Here is a 26,087-nt window from a genome sequence, read left to right as displayed (position 1 = left end):
CCTTTGGAGACATCATTAATATAAATAATTTTTATGGACGTTGAATAAGAAGTGTTTCTTTCACAAGAAATGTATAAAATTAGTGCTGTATTAGACTTACGGTACCTAATTTACATACTGTGCAGACGATAATAAACTCAACTTACTAGCCTAAAATCTCCGTAGCGTGTTGCCAGGCGGCAGAAAGCATATATATAATTATAATAAAGTTACAATAAATTAAGTTAATATATAATTATATATACAGTACCTAATTTATATATAATTAATATATAATTATATGTACAGTACCTAATTTATATATAATTTATATATAATACTAAACAGACGATAGCAAACTCAATTTAGCCGCTCCGTAGCGTGGCGCAGGGTCGGAGGAAAGTAGTTCGGCTGCTCATCCACTATTGGTCCAGACTCTATCAATCTTGTCGCGAAACGACATTATAGGAGGTACGTTATACGAAAGTTGCTACAATTTTTTCGCTACGTTATAGGAATTGTCGTTATAGGAACGTACGTTATAGGGGGGTCGACTGTATTTGTGAAGATTTTTGTATATATGTATTAAATAATACTAGATTTTGAAGTATATATTATTTAATAAAATAACTAAAAATAATACTTCATAAATATGATGATAATATATAATTTATATACAATTATGGTTTATTCTCAAAATTCTGACTAAAATAATTACTGCATATACTTTTTAAGTTGTTCTTCACTGGTAACATTTAATAATAGCATCAATTCCACATATTAACAAAGAATATAACCCTATTTCCAAGGTGCCACTGCAAAATGCCAGGGCACAAATGTCACTTATTCAAAAGTAGCCACTGAATAGCCAATATATTTTTAAAATTAAAATTTATCTACAAATAGAAATTGTCATTATTGGTTATGTAGTTAATACATATATGAATTTGTACATATAATATCTTTACAAAAATTCTGCTGTTTAGACTAGTATTATCACTATCTGTAAAACTTATTATTCTTGGTAACTTGTCAACTTCTCAGTCCACATTACATTGAGTTTGCAGGACTTTACTGTATTGATTTTATTCATTATTAATTTTTTCAGAGATTTACTCTCTGTTTATGTTATATAAAAAATATCAAATGAAATTACATGCAAATTTTGATTCTTATATAACTTTTTATCCAAGAGTTGCAAACTGGCAGCCTGTGGGTTGGATAGTCTGTTAAGGTTTCGTATTTGGCCTGTGGCCTCAATGATTTCTCTTCTAAAACTCAATGTTTCTAACATTTTGCATGGATTAAAACAGAAAAATTCAAATGTCTAACTGTTGACATAAGTCGTAAAGGCCTGGCAACAAAAAAACCTTTGTTAGAGTTTTTTTTTTAAATTACAGTATATTTTGGTTTACTGAGTAATATTGACTTGCATCTGATAAACATGTATTTGACTGGTTCTTTGCTACATTTGAGTTTGAAATCCCTGTTTTAATCTATGTATTTTATAGAAAATTTTATTTTATTTATTTTTAAATATATAAAAATAACCATCATCTAAACATAAGCCAATATTCTAAGAATAATAACAGATTATTTATATATATAAATCTTTCATTATAGTTAAATTCGACTAAGCATCAAAATTACTTATAGCAAATAATACTAATTAATTAAAATAATCCTCTTTTTAGTAATATAAAAAACAATATCATTATCAAATCAAATGCTTAATTTAACAAGTTTTTTAGTAATGATATAAATCCCTAGAAATATTTATATAAAATTTGCATTCAAGCAACAGTAGGAAAATTTCTTAATCTGTACTTTACACAGGGTATTAAAAAGCATTCAGCATTTATAAGGTAGATAGTACACATCATTTTGAGTAAAAATTCTTAGTACATATAGCTTAAAATCAACCATTTCTAAGATAAATAATCTGGCAAAGACCTGAAATTTTTGGAGTTCACAACTCTGTAAGATGACAACAAGAATACATGGAAGTGTAAAGAGAACATGTGGAATGCTTGTAAATATTAAAATAAGAATTTTGGCAAGATCTCTTTTCATGTTGCATGTAAAATGTAGAAGCCAATATACAAAATTGTTAATATTTCATACATTAACAATTTTGTACATTGGCCAAGATTTTTGTTTACTAAGATTTACTAAGACTTTTTTTACTTAGTATGGTGTACTACCTCTCGTGTAAATGCTGAATGCTTTTTTTATAATACCCTGTATACTTTAATAAGAATCATAATTTAGAATTTTTAAGAGATACAAATTGATTTTGAATTTGTATTAATTTGAGAGATTTAATGAATTTTAAAATATCATTGTTAATTGTTATTTGATAATCAATTTCAAGACAAAAGTTTAAGCAACAAAAGTGATTGTAAATTAATATATAAAAATAAATTATAATTTTTGTTGTTTATATTAAAATATTTTTATAAACAAAATAATTGATAGAATGATATGTATTTGAATGTTAGATGAAATCACAGTTTTTAATTCTGCATTTTTTTAAATGAATAAGTATATAACAAATTTTTTATTTTTTATTATAATATAAATAAATTATCTAAAAAATTTATTTTGTTTAAAGAATTAATTTAAAGTTAATAATAGTAAAAATAAAATATAAAAACAATGTGCATTAATAACTATTAAGAAAATATATTCATTTCACTTAATTCTTAGTTTAAGAATTTAAATAAAATTTTAAAAGGTGAACACAAATGCAATCAATAAAATGCTTTATAAATTGGAAGTGAAAGAAAAAATTCAATTTAAAGATAATTTTTTAAATGAATTGAAACAAGGAAAATTTATCTTAGAAATATGTTCTAAACTGCTTTCCTTCCAATTTTTCTATGTAAATGTTCAGAAATAATTTTCTAATTTATAAAATATTATCTAATATAAAATTTCAGTTTTATATAGTATGACCTAACAATAAAATGCTGTTTGTTTTTAGAAATAAAATAAACAATGCATATTTTCCTATATTACTATATTATATATTTTTTTTTATAATTTAAATAAACTAAATGTATTTAACAAAATTATACTATATAAATTTAATTAATACCTTTATAAATAAGGTTATTTTAATTAGAAAAAATTTTATAAAGATTCAAAGTATTTATTAAGTTTATAATTAATTAATTTATTAATTAGAACAACAAGTGAAAGCAGATACTCCTCCTTTTTCATTCAAACTATATATGTCATCATCTCCAGAGTTATCAAACAAACGTTGATTTATGTGCCTTTTATTTTCTTTTTCTAATAACTTTTGTGAAATAATATGAAATAGTTCATGGATTCCTTCTCCTAGAAATAAAATTATTATTTAATTATAAGCATGTTTTCACCATACTAATTGCCAAACTTAAAATACATAATAATGAATCTACAAATTATTTATAATGTAACCATTCATGAATAAAATATATTTTAATAATATGATTCAAAATTATTATTTTACACTGTCTAATACTAATTTGTTTATGTTTGTGTGCATATCTTTAAGAAAGATGTAATGTATACGTAAGGAATATATTTTGCCATTTATTGTTGTTAAAATTTGGTTTTTTAAAGTTAAATGAAAATAAATGAAAGTTACATATTCTATATAAGAATTTTATATTAATAGTAATTTTAGAAAAAATAAATATATATGTTTATTTTTATTTTAAATACATTTACTACAACTTCTGACTTATTAAAAGTTACCTGAATTTATTATGTCATAATATACTTCTAGACTAATTTAAACAATAATGAAATTCATATAGAGAAATAACTACATTCTTTTCTTAGAATTCCAATATAAACAAAGTTTAAGTTTCATGTTTTTAGACTATGAAAGAATATTGATATACAGTCATACCTTGGGTTTTGAACTTAATTCATTCATAAAAGTTGTTCTAAAACTGAAATTTTCCCATAAGAAACAATGTAAAATGGATTAATCCATTCCTGACCCCAAAAGCAAAACCTTTTTTTCCCCCTACCTTTTTAGCTGTATTTCATGCATAAAAATGCCCATAAAGGCAATATAATACAGATAAAAAAATGATATATATAATATCTTTATTATCTATACTATAGATATTATCTACATATGTATTAAAAGCAAAATGTTCTGTCATTGCCAACTGAAACAAACCTAACATTTTACAAAAAAGTGCTTTAAATAGAGACTCAATTCTGACTGTCTGCATGAAATATAACCAAATCAATCAAGACTAACAATAAATACTTTATCTACAGATTCCAAAGGATTGTGTTTCAATTGATTTGATTTCAATTTTAATTTATTAATTAATTTTATTTTTAGTTTTGGTATAAAGGCCAGTTTTAATTATTATTTTATTATTTTTAAATTTAATTATTTGTTTTAGTTTAAATAACTGGTTACCTATGTATTAATTGTATTAATAAATATTTGTCATTTATTTTAACTGAAGCATATTTTAAACAAATTCTTGAATACCATTTATATTATGTGAATGTCAATTAATGCAATTTTTATTAATTAATTTGATTTAAATTCAACTGTGGCATGTACTGAAAAACAGAAATAGTATCTTTCCTGTATACACATTGAAATGTAATTTAAATAGCATTATCATCAATAATTCGTTACGTGATGCAAGGTGATCTTGGTGGCACTAACTTCTGAATCGGTATTCCTGTCATTGATTGCTCAGGCCGTCGACTCTCTTTAACACAAGAAGTATAGAGAGTTAACTGTCTGTGGATGGCTCTGCTGAGTAGCTTGTTCAGCAACTGAGTTATTGTACAGCAACCGGAGCAAAAATGGGTTCAAAATTTTATTCATGAACCGAATTGCTCAAAAAGTGAGGTGTTCAAAACCTGAGGTTTAACTGTATACACAAAATCTCATTTAAAAAGATGATAGAATAAACTTTTTACAGGTGCCTATCAATTTCTATAAAAATTAGTGATATTAATGAAATCAACTATAAAAGAATGGATTAATTCAGCAGTTTTCAAACAGGTGCTACATACATACATACATACATACATACAAGAACGACATTGGCAGTACATGAAGTGTTTAGACAGCAGAAAAGAGGGTAAGGGAAAGGGGGAAGGAGGAGAGAGAGAAGATAGACAGCAGAAAAAAATAGGATCCCTCTAAATGACATACATAAGGTTACAGTGCCCTCTATGTATGATGTTGGCGTACAGTTTTTAGGCTGCAAGACTGTAGTCCTCTAAAGGATCTAAAAGAAAACCTGAGTGTAGCGAACACCAATAATTGAGTGCCTCCACAAATAGCTAAGTATAGAAGTTAGTGCCAAGTGGCTGTTAGTAGGAAGACTTATATCTACTTAATACTAATAAAACTGAATGCGATTGCAAATCTTACTACTACTTAACAGCTAGACAGACAGCGTGAAAAGCAAACAAACACAATGACAAACTTAACGAGATGAATGGACTGACAAAGACAAACAAGCAAGACTCCAAAATTTTTTATTTATTTATTTAAACAGGTGCCACAATGACATTTCAGAGGAACAAATTCTACAATATCATGAAATGGACAGATGGAAGAATGCAAAGAAAAACTGGGTGATTTGCCAAGGAGAAGTCATCCAGGAGGGTTTTCTATAGGAAACTGGTCTCTATTTAAGTGTTACAAATGTAAAGAAAATCCAGAAAACTTCATGCAGCCAGCCTGTTGAAACACAAATCCACAACCAACTATTTGTGTTGTTTTAACCTCTAGGCCACTAGTGGGTGCTAGCACCACAAAATAATGTTGAGAAGCACCATAAGATTTCTTATGCGTATTACTAAAAGTACTAAAAGCACAGTAACTCTAATAAGGAAGTAGGAGTACTGCAAGAAAAAAAAAATTATCAAGTTGGGGGTGCTATTTTTAAAAAAAGGGTAAAAAACTGAAATAATTTTTGTACAGAAACTTCAGGAAATTGATATGATAAAACTGAATCCACAAGATTAAAAAGTAGTGTAGATGGAGAAACAGTTTTAACCAGAGAGCATAAATATGGAAGAAGCAAATGACTACTAGAATGTTAAAAATGAACAAGATAAAAATTATTTCAAGAAATAAAATGATGAAACCAGAATGAATTGACTAATTATTTTAGCAGAAAATAGAAAATAATAAAAATTATACAGTCGACCCCCCTATAACGTGCGTTCCTATAACAGAAATTCCTATAACGTAGCGAAAAAATTGTAGCAACATTCATAGACTGATAACAAGATTGATAGAATCTGGACCAATAGTGGATGAGCAGCCGAACTACTTTCCTCCGCCCTGCTCCACGCTACGGAGTGGCTAAATTGAGTTTGTTATCGTCTGTACAGTATTATATATAAATTAGGTACTGTACATATAATTATATATTAATTATATATAAATTAGGTACTATATATATAATTATATATTAACTTAATTTATTGTAACTTTATTATAATTATATATATACTTTCTGCCACCTGGCAACACGCTACGGAGATTTTAGGCTAGTAAGTTCAGTTTATTATCATCTGTACAGTATGTAAATTAGGTACCGTAAGTCTAATACAGCACTAATTTTATACATTTCTTGTGAAAGAAACACTTCTTATTCAACGGCCATAAAAATTATTTATATTAATGATGTCTCCAAAGGTCAAGTTATTTTTCTGCGAAAAATTCGTTATCAGAAATCGCGGCCACCGTTTCGTGTGCTGTTCCGCGACGAAAACAAGCTTTGAGCAATGGCATAGTTGAATGGTGCACACTCGGTAAGTAATCCTATAATTTTTTGTTTATAGCATAGTTTATACAGATTATTCCCAAAAAATTATACATGTTTTGGAAATGTTGAGTCAAATTAGTCTAGAATCGGTTAATTTTATAGAAGAAAACCTTTCAAACAGTCTTAGTCCATAAACTTCACACCTATCGAGCTGCGATTGGCTCATGTATTTAATCATTCCTACAACGTAAAATTCGATTAACGTGGAACATATCTAAGCGTTATAGGGGGTCTACTGTATTGCAGAGGGACAAGATTAAAAAATATTAAATTAATTAATTAAAGAATATTGATTATGACCAAATTCTTGGATGAAACAAACCAATAAGTTTGTAATACATTAATCTTCAAAACAAAAAAATTAAAATAAACGAAATATATTTTATTCAACATAATTCTATCATAAAAATAATGTACATTCAAAATGTTTAAACTGAAAGAATTCAACCTTGTAGCTAATATTTAATAACTAATTCAAACCATTATATTCTGAAGCAAATGCTTTGAGAATCTTCAAATGCTGTTCTTACAGCAATGGCATTTTAAAAATATAAACAAATGTCATTAACAAAAAAAAACACAAAAATACTACAGGAAATTCTCATTCATTTGAATTCGGATAGTTCGAAAACCCCAGAACTTAGTAATGCTATAAGCGGGCCAAGTATGTACAAATGTACCAGTACCTAAATAAAAAAAAAAGTTAGAAAACCCATTAGTTCATAATTATACTTTTGTTGTGGCTGGGGATATAGAGATTTACATGTTAAGGAATTTGAATAGTTCAAAATATGGCTACTTTGAAATATGAAAGGAAAATTCTGTCTGAACTGTAATATGCATATGTTAACTTGTATGTTTAGATTGAAGTGTCTCCATGCTATAAGAGAACAGTATACCAAGAAGAACTCTAATCTGCTCAATATGGCTTTGCTTTTACAGTAACACATTTTTAGGTGTCACATTACCCTTGGACTACCGTTTTTTCTCTTATCTCAAAAAATATGGCTGGTTTTTGAGATTGAAAAATTGGGCTGCAAGTAGCAGATTGAGATATTTGTAGAGTTCTAGGTTCCTACATTTGGGCAACTTACTACTTTTTAGGCCACTTTAAAAAATAATTTAGGTTACATTTCAAGTGCTAGAAAACCTATCTGGTAACTTGCAAATATGATTCATAATTTAATTAAAATATCAAAAATATAATAATAAGAATAAGAAACTAATTATCAATTAACAAAAATAGCATTCTGTATACATAGCCATATTCCATTTGCTTAATAAATTACATCAGTTACTTAGCATTTGTCATATTGTACAGAAATATGTAAATCTTGGATAATTCAAAACTCGATAATTTGTAGCTGTGATTATTTTGTCCCTTGAGTTTTGAACTAACAAGGATTTCTTATATCTTCATTACAATGGATTTATTAACAGAAAATTTAACAACTTAAAAATGCTGCTGAACTTTCTATATTATCAAACACAAACTTATTTGTTCATAACAAATGCTGCTGCCATAAGAATAGTTTTTAGAAATTCTCTTAGTGTCTATTATAAAAAGATGAAAATTTTTATAAATTGATTGATAAAAATGAATTCTTACAACTCAAAAAAATTTCATTATACTTTATTTTTACAACAGAATTGTTTCAAAATAAAAATTTTTCATATCTAATTTTTTGAAAAGATATTACAAAATTTAGATAGAAATGATAAACTGTAAACTATGTTTGAAAATCTTGTTAGCTATCAAATAGAAGCCAAACATATAAAGAATAAATATTTTAACACTAATTTTAAAAGGTTGTTTTAATAGAAATGAAAGATGTCTTATCCAAATTACTGTAGTCACAGTCAGTATAAATCTAGTTGATAAATCACTATAAAAGTAAGAAAAACTTCAATATACGAGGGCTGTTCGGAAAGTTCGCGGCCTCAAATAGAACAACAAACAAAATAATGTTAAAACTTTTTTATTTTTTAATGAAGGCTCCTTTGTTAGCAATGCACTTATTCCAGCGATGTTCTAGCTTTTTTATGCCATCACAATAGGTCGATTTGTCAAGGTGTACAAAATACTCATTCACTTCAGAGATGACTTCGTCATTTGAGTGGAATCTCTTTCCAGCCAAGAATTTTTTTAGGTTTGGAAAAAGGTGGAAGTCACTGGGGGCCAAATCAGGTGAGTACGGTGGATGTGGAACTAATTGGAAGCGAAGTTCGTTTATCTTTTGTTCAGTGATTCTGGCGGAATGTGCAGGTGCATTATCGTGGTGGAACAGAACTTTTTTCTTCTTCAAGTGTGGCCTCTTTTCTTCGATTTCTTTCTTCAGTTTTTCCAAAAGTTCACAGTAATAGACAGCATTAATGGTCTTTCCTCTTTCTAGGTAGTCAATAAAGATGATGCCTTTAGCATCCCAAAAAACCGAGGCCATCACTTTCCCCGCTGATGGAACTGTCTTTGCCTTCTTTGGTGGTGGCGAACTGTGGTGTTTCCATTGCTTCGACTGTTCTTTTGTTTCAGGAGTGTAGTAATGGATCCACGTTTCGTCAGTAGTCACAAACCGACGCAAGAAATCCTGTGGGTTTTTCTGGTAGAAGTCCAAACACTTCTTTGACATCAAAGTGCGAACACGTCTTTGCTCAGCGGTCAGCAGATGCGGCACCCAACTTGCTGAGACCTTCGTCATACCCAAATTTTCGGTTAGGACGTGGTGCACTCGGTCGACAGAGATGCCTGTTGTCTCAGCTATCTCAAGCGTTTTCAAACGGCGATCTGCTAATAACAAATCGTGAACTTTGTCGATATTTTCTTCAGTGACAGCAGTTGACGGCCGTCCACTGCGAGGGTCATCTTCCACACTCTCTCTGCCAGATTTAAAAAGGGCTGTCCATTTTTTCACAGTGGTGTACGAAGGAGCAGACTCTCCCAAAACTTCATCCATGTCAGCTTTGATTTGAGATGGGGTCAACCCTTTTTTCGTCAGGTATTTTATGACCGCATGAGTCTCCGTCTTCTCCATTTTTGACAAAGTATGTGCACACTGACTATCTGCTAAGCTGTCGTGGCAAAACTTTTTGACAAATCAAGCGGAAATTGGTATCGTATCTCTAGCACAGATAGCTGAATTATTCCCGCCAAAAATTAAATTGATTGCAGCGCCGCATATAGGCAAGGCCGCGAACTTTCCGAACAGCCCTCGTACTTTAGAAACATGTTCAAAAGAATTACAACTACAAATATTAAGTACTTGTAGAGTAAAGATGAAATAAATATGCTAAATACACAAAAACAAAAACTTAATCATCACAATCATTAATGAAGACTTTATAATTAACAGTATCATTAAAAATGCAAATGTATGTAATGCAATGAAATTTGTATGATGGTTTAAAGTAATTTAAATATATCATAAAAAAAAAAAAACAATATTATAGAATTAAATATATAGCAAACCAGAATTATCATCTGTATCATAAGTAATCTAATAACACTTTAAAGCAATATTTAATAAATCATTATCAAAAGTTTACTATGTGTATTTTCCATTAGTAATTGAAGAACAAGTTTATTTAATAAATAGAAATACAAAAAGTAAAAGAAAAATCATTTGTTATATATAGATTGTACAAAAACAGTTTGAAGTAATTGCTACAAGCCCTAAAGGTTGTGTATAATACACTATGAAAAAACAGTATTACTTTCATAAATTCTGGCTTTCTTTATTCATTCATAAAAGACTGAATAGAACATAGAGAGAGACAAGCATTTGAAGGAAAATGTGGCAACTATCAAGGAATGAATTTATGTTCCGTATGAAAGACTCAAGTAATATAGTTTGAGTTACAGGTAACCCCCGTATAACACGGCACTTCTATAGCACGGATTCGCTCTAACACGGTTCGAGAATTGGTACCATCCCCCGTATAACACGGTACTTTTATAGCACGGATTCACTCTGACACGGTTCGAGAATTGGGTAAAACCCTCGTACAACAGGAAATGTAATAAATTTTTACATACTTAAGTAATAATAGTTCACGAAAATTATTATTTTCGTGAACTATTAGTACTTAAGTATGTAAATTTTCTCTTCTCGCCTTCTGTCGATACACGTGGTCCTTCTCGAAACTTGTTTCAATGTTGCCAGATCGCGACGCTTCTGCTTCTGATGTTGCCGAATGTTTTTCCCTTATTCCATACTTGCTTTATTCTTCATAAGTGCTTAGCACCATATAAGGAAATTTATAAAGACCTTTTAACTAGAAGCAAGCAATCTAAAATTACATACATTTTGCAAAAGGTAAAGCATGGATCTGAAGATAATGCAGAAAAATGCTCAGAGGATAAGGATAACTTGCCAAAAAGAAAACGCTCTCGGTTAATTAATAGTGTTTTTAGTGATGACGAAGAAAACATTGTTTAATTTATATTAATATGTATCACTTAAAAAAATTTTAATGAAGATATTTATCTTAATTATGAAAATATACTAGCATGTTTTTTAATTTTTGGAACCTAACCCTCCTTTTCGTATTAGTTCTTTGTTTCGTATAACACGGATTCGCATAACACGGCAATTTTTTGGAACGTAACTACCGTGTTATACGGGGGTTACCTGTACTTGGCTTTGTTTAATTAGAATATCAAAAATATAATAAGAATAAGAACCTAATAATAAGTACATTATTATAAAATTAGTTTATATTTTTATAGTTTGCATTCATAAATCTATTTTTACTGGATATAAGTATTATCATATATAATATAATTTAAATTTTCATTAAAAATTTAACTCTCAATTTGGACATATTTACCTGTTTTTGCTGAAACTTGAAAGACAATATCACAGTTATGATAGTGGGCAAATTCTGTTAATTTTTGTTCATCAACAGAAGAAGGTAAGTCACATTTGTTCCCTACAAGTACTTTTAATGCTGTCGTAAAAATAAAATCATATAAGAAAAATATTTAAATGTATGACAAGTTCATTTTATAAAAATTTGTATATCATAATAATAAGAAATAACAATTTAGTTATAAAATGTTTCTTTATTAAATTCCACTTCTATATCTGTTGAAACGTTCCATAAAACAGTCTATTTCTATTATTGTGCGATAGTTCTTATAAATTAAAATTTTTAATGAATTTAGTGATTTGGTATAATTTTTTAAGATTACAACAAAAAAACACACCTTTAAAAAATCCAGCAATGAAATTTACTAAATAATAGTGTTTTCGATCAGTTTAACTGATCTTCAGTTATGATAAAATAGAAAATAAATATAAAAATAAACAATAACAAGAATTCTAAAATAAATAAATAACAAATCATAGTTGAGATTAATAAATAAATAACTACAAAAATAAAATAAACAATAAAAAGTAAAAATAGACGAATAAATGCTTTAGCTTTAATGCCCACGTCAGCAATACTTTGTGAACTAGTAGTGCAACAATTAAAAAACAACATTCTACCCAAATTCCAACATCTCATTATCTTATATGCTAGATACGTTGACAATGTCTTCATCTTGTGGCGGAGAAAACCAAACCTGCAGCATTTTTTAAAAGTGATCAATGATAACCCCTATGGATTACATCTACAATTACATCAGGAGAGTGAAAGAACAGTAAACTTTTTGGACATTTCCATCTCTTGCAAATATGGCAAAATTTGGACCAAGGTATACAGGAAACCATGTTTTCAACCTATTTTAATTCCACATAACTCTGTTAATCCTCTGCACATCAAATTTGCAGCCTTTAGATCCTTGATAAGAAGGGCATATACACATTGTACCAGCATATAATGGAGCTGAATTACATTTTAAAGATCACAGAACAACAGGGTTATCTGATAGAAATGATTCAGAAGTTGATCACAACCTTTCAAACATCAGAATGTCAGCATATGTCTGTAGACTAGAAATGAAGAGTGGTTTTAAATTATATCCCATCTTTAAGAAGGATGCATAAGAAAGCGGCCAGAGTTAATAATGTCAAGGTTGTATATCAATGCCACCCAATGATATTCAGAATTTTAAGGAATGATAAGAAACCATATAACCATGATTCGACTGCAGGGATTTACTCCATACTGTTAATTGACCAACATTTCAATCAAAACTGGTTTATGTGGGTGCCACTATACGTAATTTACAATGTCTCAAAGAACATAAATACACAATCGATAAAAATCTTGATAATATGATGTTGTCAGCTTACTCACAACATCAGGACATACAAGTACAATGGGAGCAGGCAACCATCATCAGACCCACATCTAACAAACACACTATGAGATATCTGGAAAAACTGGAAATTTTTAAAGCGCACAAAAAATCCGGTTGCATCAACCATAGAAACACAAACAGCTTGTATACCACATGGCAGTCCTTTTATGAAATTTAATTTTATTAATTAAGGGACATTTATTCATCTATTTTTACTTTTCATTCTTTATTTTATTTCTGTAGTTATTTATTTATTAATCTCAACTATGATTTCTGTTATTTATTTATTTATTTTAGAATTCTTGTTATCGTTTATTTTTAAATTTTTGTATTCATGTTCTATTTTATTGTAACCGAAGAAAATTGTAAACTGTTTATAAAGCAATCACAAATATATTTTATTTTAACAATAATTTCTTTTCTTTACAAGAACAAATAATTTAAACTTACTATTCAAATTTATGAATTTTGAAATCTTACTTTTTTCTAGTACAATAATTACATTTATTAAAGTTTACTGAAATTCAAATAATGATATTTCCTAATAGTAAAAATTAAAAAAAAACTTACCTGACTCTGCATAATTATTAGCATCTTGAAGCCATTGTGCCAAACCAAGTAAAGAATCTGGATCACTTACACTATATATTAAAAGACATACATGTGAATTCCGAAAATAATTTCTGGTTAAGGTCCGAAATCTTTCAGTTCCAACTGTATCCCATAAAACCAGCTACTGAATAATAATAAATTGTATATAAAACTAAATTATAATAAATAATAACATATTATACTAAAACTATTTGATAATAATTTAAAAATGATTAAAATTTGTTAAAGATTCAAAATCAATAATTTCATTTATTGAGTTTAAATACTATATATATTCTAAAGAGTACATACTGTATTAATTCCTTCTCAACAATGACACAATGTTTGTTCTTAATAACATTTAACATTGCTTTATAATATAGTAGAACATACTTATTGTAATCATAGCTATTGTTATCAATCATTATCAGTCTTAAACCAATCTTTACACATTAACTGTGTTAATCATTATTTACTTACTCACTCATTAACTGATGATTATTATTTGTTAGTACAGTATTTTAAATTTTGACATTTCTTATTTTAATTTTATGTTAATTTTTGTTACCAACAGTATTAGATAAATTGACAGAGAAATGACATGGGATGAATTACTATTATTGATCATTAATAATAATAATTAAAACTAAAAATGTATAACTTAGAGTTATTAATTATTTTAATATATGCTTTTAATATCAATTAGTAAAGCCATAATTTCCACAATTATAGTCCTGTTTACTTTACTTATAAGACTACTCAACAGTATAGTAACAAAACCATAGGTCCTATTTTGTAAGACATCCCACATGAGCTTCATGCCCCGCTATCCCCTAAATGCTTGATACATGAGGGATGTATAGGACATCCCTCATGACCTCATAAAGGTAGGAGACTTTTGACACCCTTGATTTGCTGACTGGACAACACTAATATATTGGATAAGGTGCATTGACGGACAGGTGCAGAACCTCACAAGATGGAATTTGATCTTGCATGTGTACATTATTAACTAGAGTTTGGCAAAACTCAGCTATTTAGAAATATCAAGCTGAGCTGAGATCTTGACAAGTGAGCTATGAACTAACAAGTAAGCTGTGAATTTGGACCAGAGCTGAGCCGAGCTGGAATGTGTTGCAACAAAACCCATTTTTGAAATTAAATTCTATCTGTAATAATAACAGATATCTTCATAGTATGTTGGATATATTTTCATTTATCTGTTATTAAAATGCAAGCATTCAAAATAAAGCTACATGAGTGTTAAGCAATTAAACTGTAATCAACTTTTAGATTAAGAGTATTATTAAGTGATAAATGGTAATATTTTAAAATAATACAAATAATGACAATCATTTCTAGCAAAACATGTACACTGGAGTCCTGATAATTCAAGTGGACAGGACCATGATTAACTCAAATTATGAAAATTTGGAATAAAAAATTGAGAGATGAGATTAAAGAAAACATGATAAATATGTAAACTCAAAATCTAAGCAATAATTTTGTGTTATTTTGTGTTAGATCTCTAACTGTTGGGATTCCAAAATTATCAATAATAATGTAATTATGTTGAGGTATAATTATTTGCTTTCAACATTTGACACTGGTTCAAGATCAAAAATTTGTATTGTTATTTGTATTCTGCAAAAATGGGTGAAACATCTAGCAGATATCACAGTCTGAACCACCAGATGCAACAATTATTTCCATGCAAGCAGAATTGTTGAGTAAACATATGGATAAATAAATATACACCCACATGCCGTAAATGTTTTATGGCAGTTGTGGGTGTATATTTGCTTAATATATCGGTTTCAATTGTGTATATAGTATAAATTGGGATATTTTTCTGGTGGTCTTATGATACATCATTTAGGAAACTTGCAACAAATTTTTAAACCATCCTACTTCATTTAATAAATAAAAATCTGTTGAGTTGGCAGCATTTATCAAAAATTTTATTTAAATGAAAGTATATGAAAGAAAATTAAGAATTACATAGTGTACATAGACAGGACCCCCATAGAGGAGAGTAAGGAAACAATAAAAAGTATTTGAATCTTGTAACCATTAAGTTGTTAATAGTACTATTTACCATTATGTAGTTGTTTGCAAATATATTTCAATGAAAATTTTATTTTGGTAAATTTTATTAAATCATGGCAATTATTACTCTTATATTATACTGAGCAAAAAAATTTAATGTTTAATGATACATGAGCCCTATTATGTCATTTTGCGATTCAATTTAATATCAAGATATAATTCTCATCAAATTATAAAAATGCATAAATCATAACACTAAATGTTATTAATACAGTGGTGCCTCGTATAACGTACACCTCGAATAACGGACGCTGCGAATAACGGACTTTCTGTTTGACCGTTACGTGACTCGAGCAACGGACTTGCTGCGAACAACGTACTTTCCGTTCGGCAGTTACGTGAGACGAACAATGGACTTTCTTCGAACAAGTGCGAATGATGTTTCCACTCTTTTGCCGTTGCCAATGACAATCTGCTATTTTTAGGATATATTAGTATTATTAGAATGTATTATTAGTATATCTGAAGTAGAAATGTAATGTAATATATGTTGATGATTTAAATAAACATTAAATGTAATGTAATATATGTTGACGATTCAAATAAACGAAATGTAATTGTGTAGATGCCGAGGTGGCGGGACGAAAAGAGGTTGTAAAAAACAAACGGAGCGAGAGTAGCTCGTAGAAGTGTTTAGTGATCTTAATTAATAAAGAATTATTCGTATCATATAATCTGGCAAGTTAAGTCATTTATAATGCATCATGGCTTCTAAAAAAACAGAAAGGTGATTTCAATTGAAACAAAGCAAGAAATCATCAGGAGTGAAAGTTGACAAAAACTTTCTTGTCGAATGGGGAGAGGTTCAGGAGTTTACCAACACTCATTATCCAAACAGAGCTGAGGCCAACAGGATCAATGATCTCTACGATGACACCTTTGTCCGTCATTTCCGACAGGTGTTAAAGAAGAAAGAGAAACAGACCACCTTGGTCATGTTTTTCAAGAAGCCAGCGGGCAAAAAACAAAGGATGGAACAAGAGAAGTTGACCCTGCAAGTTCCGGTAGCCTCTCCTGAATCTGACTCCGATTAAAAAACAATAAAAAAAGACCCGCTGCAATGTGTAAAAAGTCTGTATCTGTATGAATGTGTAAAGAAAGTGTTCTTCCACCTCCTCCTCACAACATCTGACTACCCGGCATAATTGGTGTCTGCTCCATTTTCATTTTTTATGGTACAGTACGGTTATTTTATGCTGCGGAACGAATTATATGTTTTAACATGTATTTCTATGGGAAAATGCGTTTCGTATAACGGACGTGCACCTGGAACGGATTAAGTACGTTGTACGAGGCACCACTGTATATAAAATATTTCTTATTCTCAATGTTCTTTATTATGAATCTGAATATAAAAATCTTTATTTTTATTGGAATTTATATATTAACAAAAAAAAGGAGAAAAATAAAGACAGATGAATAATATTATGAGTAATATATTTTTATTCACTTATATCATACATAAGTTGTATTTTATCAATGAGTCATCAGGATAAAAATAAAATGTCAAATATTGCTAAATATTCATTCTATCAAAAACAAACAAATATAAGAATTAATTCTGAAATAGTAAATTTTATGATTTAATAAAAGCCTAATTATTTTATTTAAAAAAGTTTGTCTCATTTGTTTAAAAATAAAAACATTTTATTGTTCAAATTAAAAAATTAATTTGAACTAATTTGTTTTATCTTCCAAAATTACCTTAATGAAGCAAACATCATAATTTCATTTTAAAATCAGCAGAAATTTTTTTCTGTTTAATTTAATTTAGTATATTAGATTTTTTTCTGTTTAATTTAATTTAGTATATATATATATATAAACATCTCAACAATCCAATGTATAATAATCATCCAATCACCAGCCAAATTAATTGGGCAATATTATGTTATAATTAATAATTAGAAATTAAATGTTTTTTTTAATAATAATTAAAAGCAATGGTTAAATTTAAATTGGAATTTTACAGTATTCATTTAGTTTAAATTATTTTATAGATTTTATATTTTATGCAATATAATGCAGATTTTTACTTTTAGAACTGTTTGGTTGTTTTAAATTTTTTTTAGCTTATTATCATACAATTGAGAGAGACCAAATCAGAATGAAATGCAGAAATAATAAAATAATCCCATTTAATTTTCATAAATTCAATATAATGCTAGAAATATGAAAATCTTGTTTACGAAAATCATGACTGAAAGGCATTAAAAGTCAAAATGCTGATTCTAAAAAACTGTATTAAAAAGAAATCTTACAAAATGCAATCAAATAAAATAATAGACGGCTACAATGACCTGTAGATATGGGACTGAATCCAAACAAGAATTTTTGGATTCAGTCCCCAAGAATTTTTCACAGATGGTCTGTCCTGATATGTTGAGCCCTGTTCCTCACTGCCAGACTGCACCCTTTGTGGGCCATTATGAGTTCAGTGATATTTAATCATACCTTTGGACCCATAATAGATATAATTCAAAAGGACTTCTTAATGCCCACAGGGCAGAAAAAGAAAATATGAAATAAGCTATCAACAAAAATCTGCTTTATTGGAGTGCACTGAGCAGATTTAAGAAATTTGAGTTGTTTACATTAGTTATATACAACACAATAAGAGTTTTTAAATACATATTCTTAACAAATTTTAGCTGCAATAAAATTTTTATGTAATTATCAAAACATTTGATAAGCTGTTTATAAATTTAAACATCAATTTCATTCTAAGTATACTTGTCTTAGCATTTATATTGCATATAATGCTTGTTCAATTTTTTTTAGTGAATCCATGTGAATTTGGTAAATTCTCATGAATTCTGTAGTCAAAAGATAAGTCAAAATTAAATATTGAAGCTGTGAAAGCAATGCTAATTATAAAACAAAACTGTAATTTACAATGCAATAAGTTTTAGGATAAAATTGCAACTGACCAAAACTTAATCAAAATAAGTTCATCTGAAAAATATGCTTGGTTTGACTCTAGGAAACTTACACAAACCTATTAAAACTGATATCATATTGTAATAAAAATCTCACTGTTGTTATTAGATTTTAGAAAATAAAATCATTTAGAGAAATTCATATATTCTTTTTATGCCATCACATCAATATCAGTAACAATGTACTAATAAATTGTTAATAATGACCATCTAATATTTCTTGAAATCTTAATAAGAATCTGTTGGATCCATAGCTATATGAAACTATGAGGTGGATAAGCTTCCTCAATAGTGACCGTATGCAGTGTATATAATATAGGTATCCCTCATATGATACAGTTTACATTCCTAAAAAGTGCAGTGCTATGCAAATCTATATGAAACAAACGACTAATGCAAAAAATGGGTTAAGTTCCTAAAGTTAACAAAAGTATACTATTGTGATGTTCACTAAGAGAAACAGTACAATGTTCACTATGAGAAACAAGAATTACTGTACAAGGATGCTTTTTCCACGAAGTACTCTTTATTCATGTTCCTGAACAGGTTCTTACAAGGGATCCCAACTTTATAAATCTTGTTACAATATTATATGCAAACGGGGTTATCTTTGCACCTTTTAACAGTATCAAAGGTACTACGCGTAACAATTAATATACCCAGTCTTGAGAAACTTACAGCTAACTTACGTCTAACTTAAATTAAAAGAAATTTAGAATATAGGAAAGAGAAGAAAAAAAAACAAGGGAAGTAGGGAGGAATTGAAATACCCAGAATTTCTTTGTTCAGAGCCCTCTCTTGGGTAGGACACCAACTTAACGTTTCGTCCTTTAGCTTTAACAATGTCATACTTATTCTTAGGTCTCAAAACTATTAAGTCTTTCAAGATGTCTTCAAGACTCTCTTGCCTGTTGATCTCTCTTTTTGATCTCTCTTGGTTCGCAATCTCTTCTCTCATTCTTCTCCGGTCTAGAGCTCTGCCTTACATATCCATCCTCTCCGAGATCTTGCCGAAAAGTGTCCTCATTACACCGGCCATTTTGCCCCAAGCACCTTCAACTCTTTTGTTCTATCGAACTTCCAAGGACGACTAATCCCATCCAAGGGCAATAACAATTCAGAGTGAAGATTCCAAGGGTTTAGAAAACAAGGGAAAGCAGAGTATTAAAATAAAATTAAAGACGTACAATATTATGGCTGACAGCCACACTATTCTTTTTCATTACTAAGAGAAATATGTTTATTAAAGCAATCGATAACTAACTAACAATCACAATTAAAATTAATGTACTATGGGTTAATATTAATTTTAGTTAAATGAGGGCATTTTCTTTTTACAAAGTATTGTCATGTTCTCAGCTCTTTTGTTGATCTTGATCAGAAATATCAGCAACATCTTCATTTTTTTTTTTATTTGTACCATAAAAATTTTTCATGGATAACAAAATAAAAATGTTATTAATCAAAAATTTGTTCTAGCAGGTCATGTTTGTTCAATCAAGGGCTGAGCAAATTTTTCCAGAATATGTTTGAATACTGAATTGTTTGAGTTGGAGAACAGTTTAAGTACCAAGATATTCCTGTATTTTGTCATTTTTATGAATGGTTACTTACCTACAGTTAAAGAAAAGATTAACAACATTTACCTAAAAACGTTTAAACAAACTTTACTAAATATGAAGATTAATCTATAAAAATGAAACACAGTGCAGTCTTAAAGATTAAAATCTGAAAGCAATGATAAAACCCAATTGATAGTTCAATTTTCTTCCTTGTCCTAGCTTTCCTATCAGTTTTCATTAAACCTGACGAAAGACACAAAACAAATCGAAAATTTTAATGTTCTAAAATCCATGGACAAATTTGAGATAACATACATGCTTACTTGAATAAAAAAATATTGAATAACTGGAAACCGTGTTGTATGGATTTCCCCAATTTTCAAACCATGGCAGAGTGAAACCATGTTGTAGAAAGAATAGCTATATATGCTTTTACTTTCATTATGTAGACTCAAGCTACTGTTACTTATTTCTATAATTAATTTATAGTTAACTGGCCTAGAACTAACAGGAAGAATAAAAACATTTACAATTTTTCAGCCCCATTGCCCCAATGATTTAATCATGACTATAGAACTAGGACCTGTATTTATCAGCTGCAGCTCTTCTGTTCCATTTAATATCAAGAACTTATAGTCAGCCTAAATAAACAAGATAATTCACGAGTATTTAAATAAAATTAATAGAAAAAAACCTTAAATTGAGTAAAAAAAACTTTTTTCCCACATAAATTTATAAATGGAAATATTATTACAGTATATTTGACAGATTTTTTTCTTCAGTTCCATTTCAAGGATGCTTTCATGGGCCCTGTGCACTATTGCATCTGCCTAGTTAAACATTGTAGGTAAGTACTGAAGGTGAAATCTTTATGAAGAAACTAGGAGACCACGGTCATAATCATGGCAACTGCTTTCCATTATGATGACCACCTTTGAAGCTCTGTAAACCTGGAAACCATTTTAGTCATGAGATCACCACTTGCACTCTACTGATTGTGTGACATAACCACAGTAAATTGGTTAAGTAACAAGCAGCTATATCCCATCTTCACTCAACAAGGTTGGGTCAGCCCAAATATAGGAACAGAGATGTGAAAATGTATTTGGGGACTCAGATGCACCTGGCAGAGGCAATGATGATATTTTAAAATGTTTCAACACATTAAATCCAACTTGTTTTACATATTCATATGTTATACCTGCAGGAGTATTGTATATGTACGGTACTTATATAAAAGAAAAAGAAGCTCTTTTGTTATTAGATTTTATTTCCAAAAATCTAATAACAACAGTGATATTTTTATTACAATATATCAAATTTAATAGGTTGATGTAGACTTCCTAGAGTCAAACCTAACATATTTTTGTTTACATTCTGGTCACTTGCAATTTCATCCTAAAACTCATTGCATTGTAAATCAGTTTTGTTTTATAATTAGCATTGCTTTCACGACTTCAATATTTAATTTTGATTTACCTTTTGACCACAGAAATTTACAAGTAAAAACATTCTTTCTACAGAAGTTATAGTTTCTGATAAACAAAAGTATTAGGTTGTTCAGAAAGTAATTTCGATTTTTTTACCACTAGACAGATTAGTCGTATTTTTCCCGCCATTTTCATTCTAAATCATATTATCTATATATATTTTGACAGCTGGCATTTTAAGGCTTATTTGTAAAAAGTTTTGTTTGATTTTGTGCAGTTGTTTATTTTTTGTGTCCCATCAAACATGGAAGATCAAAAGCATCATTTTCGGCATATTTTGCTTTTTTATTACCAAAAAAATAAGAATGCTGTTCAAGCAATAAAAAAATTGTGTGACGTGTATGGGGAAGATGTATTGACAGAACAACAGTGTGAAAACTGGTTTACAAAATTTCGTTCTGGCAATTTCAATATTGAAGATGTTCCACGTTCTGGATGGCCAGTTGAAGCCAATGAAAACAAAATAAAAGTTACTGAATGAAGCAAACTACCAAATAACAACATGTGAAATCACTAAGAGATTAAATCTGTCAAATTGAACTGCTTATGATTACTTGAAATAAATTGGTTTCATTTTGAAGCTTGATATATGAGTTCCACATGTTCTTAAGGAGAGATGCTATCTTTGGTGGGATTTTAAGGAAATTTTTTTTTTGGAGCTTTTACTAGACAATTTAACAATTGATTCGAAAGTGTACTGCCATTGAGTAAACAAATTGAGTAATATCATCAAACAGAAAAGGTGGCCAGAATTGATCAACAAAACAGGTGTAGTGTTTTACCACAATAATGTCAAATTTCACACAAGTTTGGTAACTCCTCAGAAACTGTTATAACTTAGATGGGACATGCTATCCCACCAACCATACTTGTCAGATCGAGCACACTCAGATTATTATGTGTTCCGGTCTATACAATTTTTTTTAACTGTAAGACATTTACTTGAAATGAGAATGTCAAAAATCACTTGGATCAGTTTTTTGTAAGCAACGATAAAAACTTTTATGAATGTGAAATCACGCTACTACCAGAAATGATGACAACAGGTATTTGATCAAAATGGTTGATATATAATTCAATAAAATATTTATTTATTATAAAAATATTGTGTTTTTTTCCACGGGAAAAACAAAATTACTTTCCGACAACCCAATAATTTTGTCAAATTATTAAAATCTTGGAATTCAAGATACTTTTTGGCATTTCATTAAACATATAACCCATCTGTCAGCTACATTCATTTTTCTTCATGTTATTAACACCATTGCCAAATTTCATCTGTTTCTGTTTTTGTAATATGTTCCTTAACTTTGATGAACCCATATCCAAGCTATATTTTATGTCATTTCTTTCTAGTAGCATCTATTCAAATCTATAACACTTAACACAGAATACACATTTTCTAACAAATTACCAATTCAGAAAACAATACACAAGTATATTTAATATATACAAGAGAGATAAGATTTTTGATTTTCAAAACATGGGACAAAAGCAAAAATGGATGGGTAAGATGTAAACACCAAATGAAGATTTGCCACCCTGCTAGAGTTATAAACCTCCCCCATATGAGCAAAAAAGTCAACGGAAGCACACCGTTCGGGTAAACGCGACCCTTTGTCTCCAAAGGTCAGTTTTCACCGCAAACCAGCATACTTCCCATTCTCCACACTCAGTCATGCACTTTGGTGCTCGCACCTCAGTGCCTGCACGGAGGCAACACCCCCCACACCCCCAAAACTATATAACGTCCCGTATTCCACCAACAATTACGTGGGCTAAACAGTCAAGCACAATATTCTTAGTGGAACAACGCAACTCCCAATCGTGCACAACCTGCAAGCGGGCAGATTTCGGGGAGCCATATCTGGCAAAGGGTCACACGTAGAGGTGCGGTCCTTTGACTTTTTTGTTCCTTTGGGTACGGTCTATAACTCTGACAAGATCCCACTATCTCATTCAGGGATGTAATTGTATCAATGGATGGACGACAGAGCAAAACAAGTATAGTCAGTCTACTTAACGCCGAACTGATTTTCTGCATCGAAAGGTTACGTAAGTAAAAATAGAAACTTGATGTCAATATACTGTTAACAGGAAAATATTCTTCATGCTTAATAAAACATGTAATACAAAGGAATCTTAAATGTATAAATACTTTTAAAAAAGCATTAAATGTTAATCTATTAATTAAAGAATAAAAATTTTAATTAATTAGAAGGACAGAAACATTAGTAAACATTTGAAAATTTCATAGCGTTTATCGCCACCTCGCGGCTTTAAAAGTTAAAAGTAAAAAATAAAATACCGTAATATATTTTCCATCGACTTCTATATTTTTGCTGCAATTTTCAATATGAAGTGTTACATTTGAATATTCTCTGAAAATATCTTCTTTGAAACGATAAAATATAGAAGATTTACCAACATTAAAATCACCCAATAATATCAACTTATAAATTAAAGACCCAGACACAGCCATCATAACAAATAATATTTTTAAATCGTGCCGCTAGGAGCGCTACGGTAATAAATGTTTTGACAGCTGTTTTATAAATTATTATAATTTTTATTTTAGAAAATAATATATTATTTTATAATATCCAAAATAATATTTTTGTTTATAATAACATATTGTTTGTTTTAATAAAAATATTGACTAATATTCCGTTTATGATATTGACTTACGATAGAAAAATATCGATGGGGAAAATTTAATAAAATTCAAATAATATCTGAACGATAAATACATATACAAATAATTTATTCTATTCGTGAAAAAACTTAGCTTCTAATTATCATAAACATTTTTCCGCCAAGAAAGAAAAAAAATGGAAACGGCGGCACTGAAAATCAATGAATCCGTCTCGAAATTTTTACCGTGAATAATTTATTTTGGGAAAAAGTTGGCGAATCCTATGACATACAAGCGAAATGAGGATATACAAAAAGGAAGTGAGGCCCATAGTACACAAATTAGGGCTCTTGACCGTCTTTTTTTTTTTTTTTTAGAGAGAATAGTCCGCCTTTTTAAGGTGCAGCCTCGAGCGGTCAAGGTGGCAGCCTACTGCTCTGGGGAACCCGGGCTCAAATCCGAACGGGTCGTAAAATCCCCAGGAATTTTTCGGGGGTGGTCCGTTCGGATATGTCGGGCCCCGTCCCTCACCACTCGGCAGCCCCATTGTGGGCCTGGCCGAACCCATAATGGGCTTGCAAAAAGAGGCCCTCTTAGTGTCCACAGGGCGGAAAGAGTTTAAAAAAAAAAGGTGCAGTCTCGTGTCTACTGTGCCCGCTTTTCTACCGACGATTCAAATCATCAATGTTTAAAAGCGTCGTATAATAAAATATTTTGTATTTTTCTTCCGATATGCCAATGTATCGCGACTAGGGATTGCAATCCAGCAACGTTTTCAATCCAGCTGGATTTTTGTTGGATCAACATCATTCCAGCTGGATCCAACGCGGATGTATTTTTGGTGCAATAAAGTGTTATCTCTCTATCTATTAAGCAATTTATGGTTTTTTTTTTTAAGAAATAAAACATTTTAAGAAACTTTTATTTAGACTGGTCACTATAAATCAGTAAAACTTCTTACACATTTAGTAGTAAAGTTAACTTTGGTTTGGTTTAACACTTGAGATAGAGATAATTAACTTTAAATGTTTAGTTAGATTATAATTATACAGTCGACCCCCCTATAAGATCATAGATACGTTCCATTCTTTAGGAATCTGATTTCTTACCAGTCCTTCCAATCACAGTCCGACACGTGTCAAGTTTACGGACTACGGCTGATTGAAAGGTTTTCTTCCATAAAATTAATCGATTCTTTACTAATCCGACTCAACATTTGCAAAATACGTATATTTTTTTGGAAATAATCCGTATAAACTACGCTATAAACAAAAAATTGTAGGATTACTTACCGAGTGTGCACCATTCGACATCGCCATTGCTCAAGCTTGTTTTCGTCGCGGAACAGCTCAGCAAACAGCGGCCGATTTCTAATAACATATTTTTCTGCGAAAACTTCGATTGAACTATGGAGACATCATTAATATAAATAATTTTAATCGCCGCTGAATAAGAAATGTTTCTTTCACAAGAAATGTATAAAATTACAGTACAGTAGATCCCCCTATAAGACGGTAGATACGTTCCGTTCTTTATGAATCAATTTTGTAGGAATCATAGTTTATGGACTACGGCTGTTTGAAAGGTTTTCTTTCATAAAATTAATCGATTCTAGACTAATTCGACTCAACATTTCCAAAATACGTATATTTTTTTGAAAATAATCCGTATAAACTACGTTATAAACAAAAAATTGTAGGATTGCTTACCGAGTGTG

General features: G+C 29.7%; 1 protein-coding gene across 1 annotated transcript; it reads right to left on the bottom strand.

The window, feature by feature from the left end:
* Positions 1–3,098: 3,098 nt before the first annotated feature.
* On the bottom strand, positions 3,099–24,217 carry LOC111619379 (GTP-binding protein YPT1-like). Its single transcript, XM_023361079.1, has 4 exons — positions 24,044–24,217; positions 13,615–13,777; positions 11,625–11,744; positions 3,099–3,324 (listed from the first exon to the last, which is right to left on the bottom strand). Exons 1-4 carry the CDS (start codon positions 24,215–24,217, stop codon positions 3,161–3,163), a joined length of 621 nt encoding a protein of 206 aa, XP_023216847.1. The 3' UTR covers positions 3,099–3,160.
* Between the last annotated feature and the right edge of the window lie 1,870 nt (positions 24,218–26,087).

The sequence above is a fragment of the Centruroides sculpturatus genome, unplaced genomic scaffold (assembly GCF_000671375.1).
Source record: "Centruroides sculpturatus isolate CEXI.00-Female unplaced genomic scaffold, Cexi_2.0 scaffold174, whole genome shotgun sequence".
Lineage (NCBI taxonomy): Eukaryota > Metazoa > Arthropoda > Arachnida > Scorpiones > Buthidae > Centruroides > Centruroides sculpturatus.
The sequence above is the reverse complement of the archived record's forward strand: the minus strand, read 5'-3'. Positions and strand labels throughout refer to the sequence as shown.

Bases quoted from the DNA above. Each gene is read 5' to 3' on its own strand.
- LOC111619379 (XM_023361079.1), bottom strand. From the start codon at position 24,217: ATGGCTGTGTCTGGGTCTTTAATTTATAAGTTGATATTATTGGGTGAT. The intron at 11,745-13,614 runs GTAAGTTTTTTT...TTTTTACGACAG, and splicing joins TAATAATTATGCAGAGTCAG to CATTAAAAGTACTTGTAGGG. The intron at 3,325-11,624 runs GTAAATATGTCC...TTTTATTTCTAG, and splicing joins TCAAGTTTCAGCAAAAACAG to GAGAAGGAATCCATGAACTA.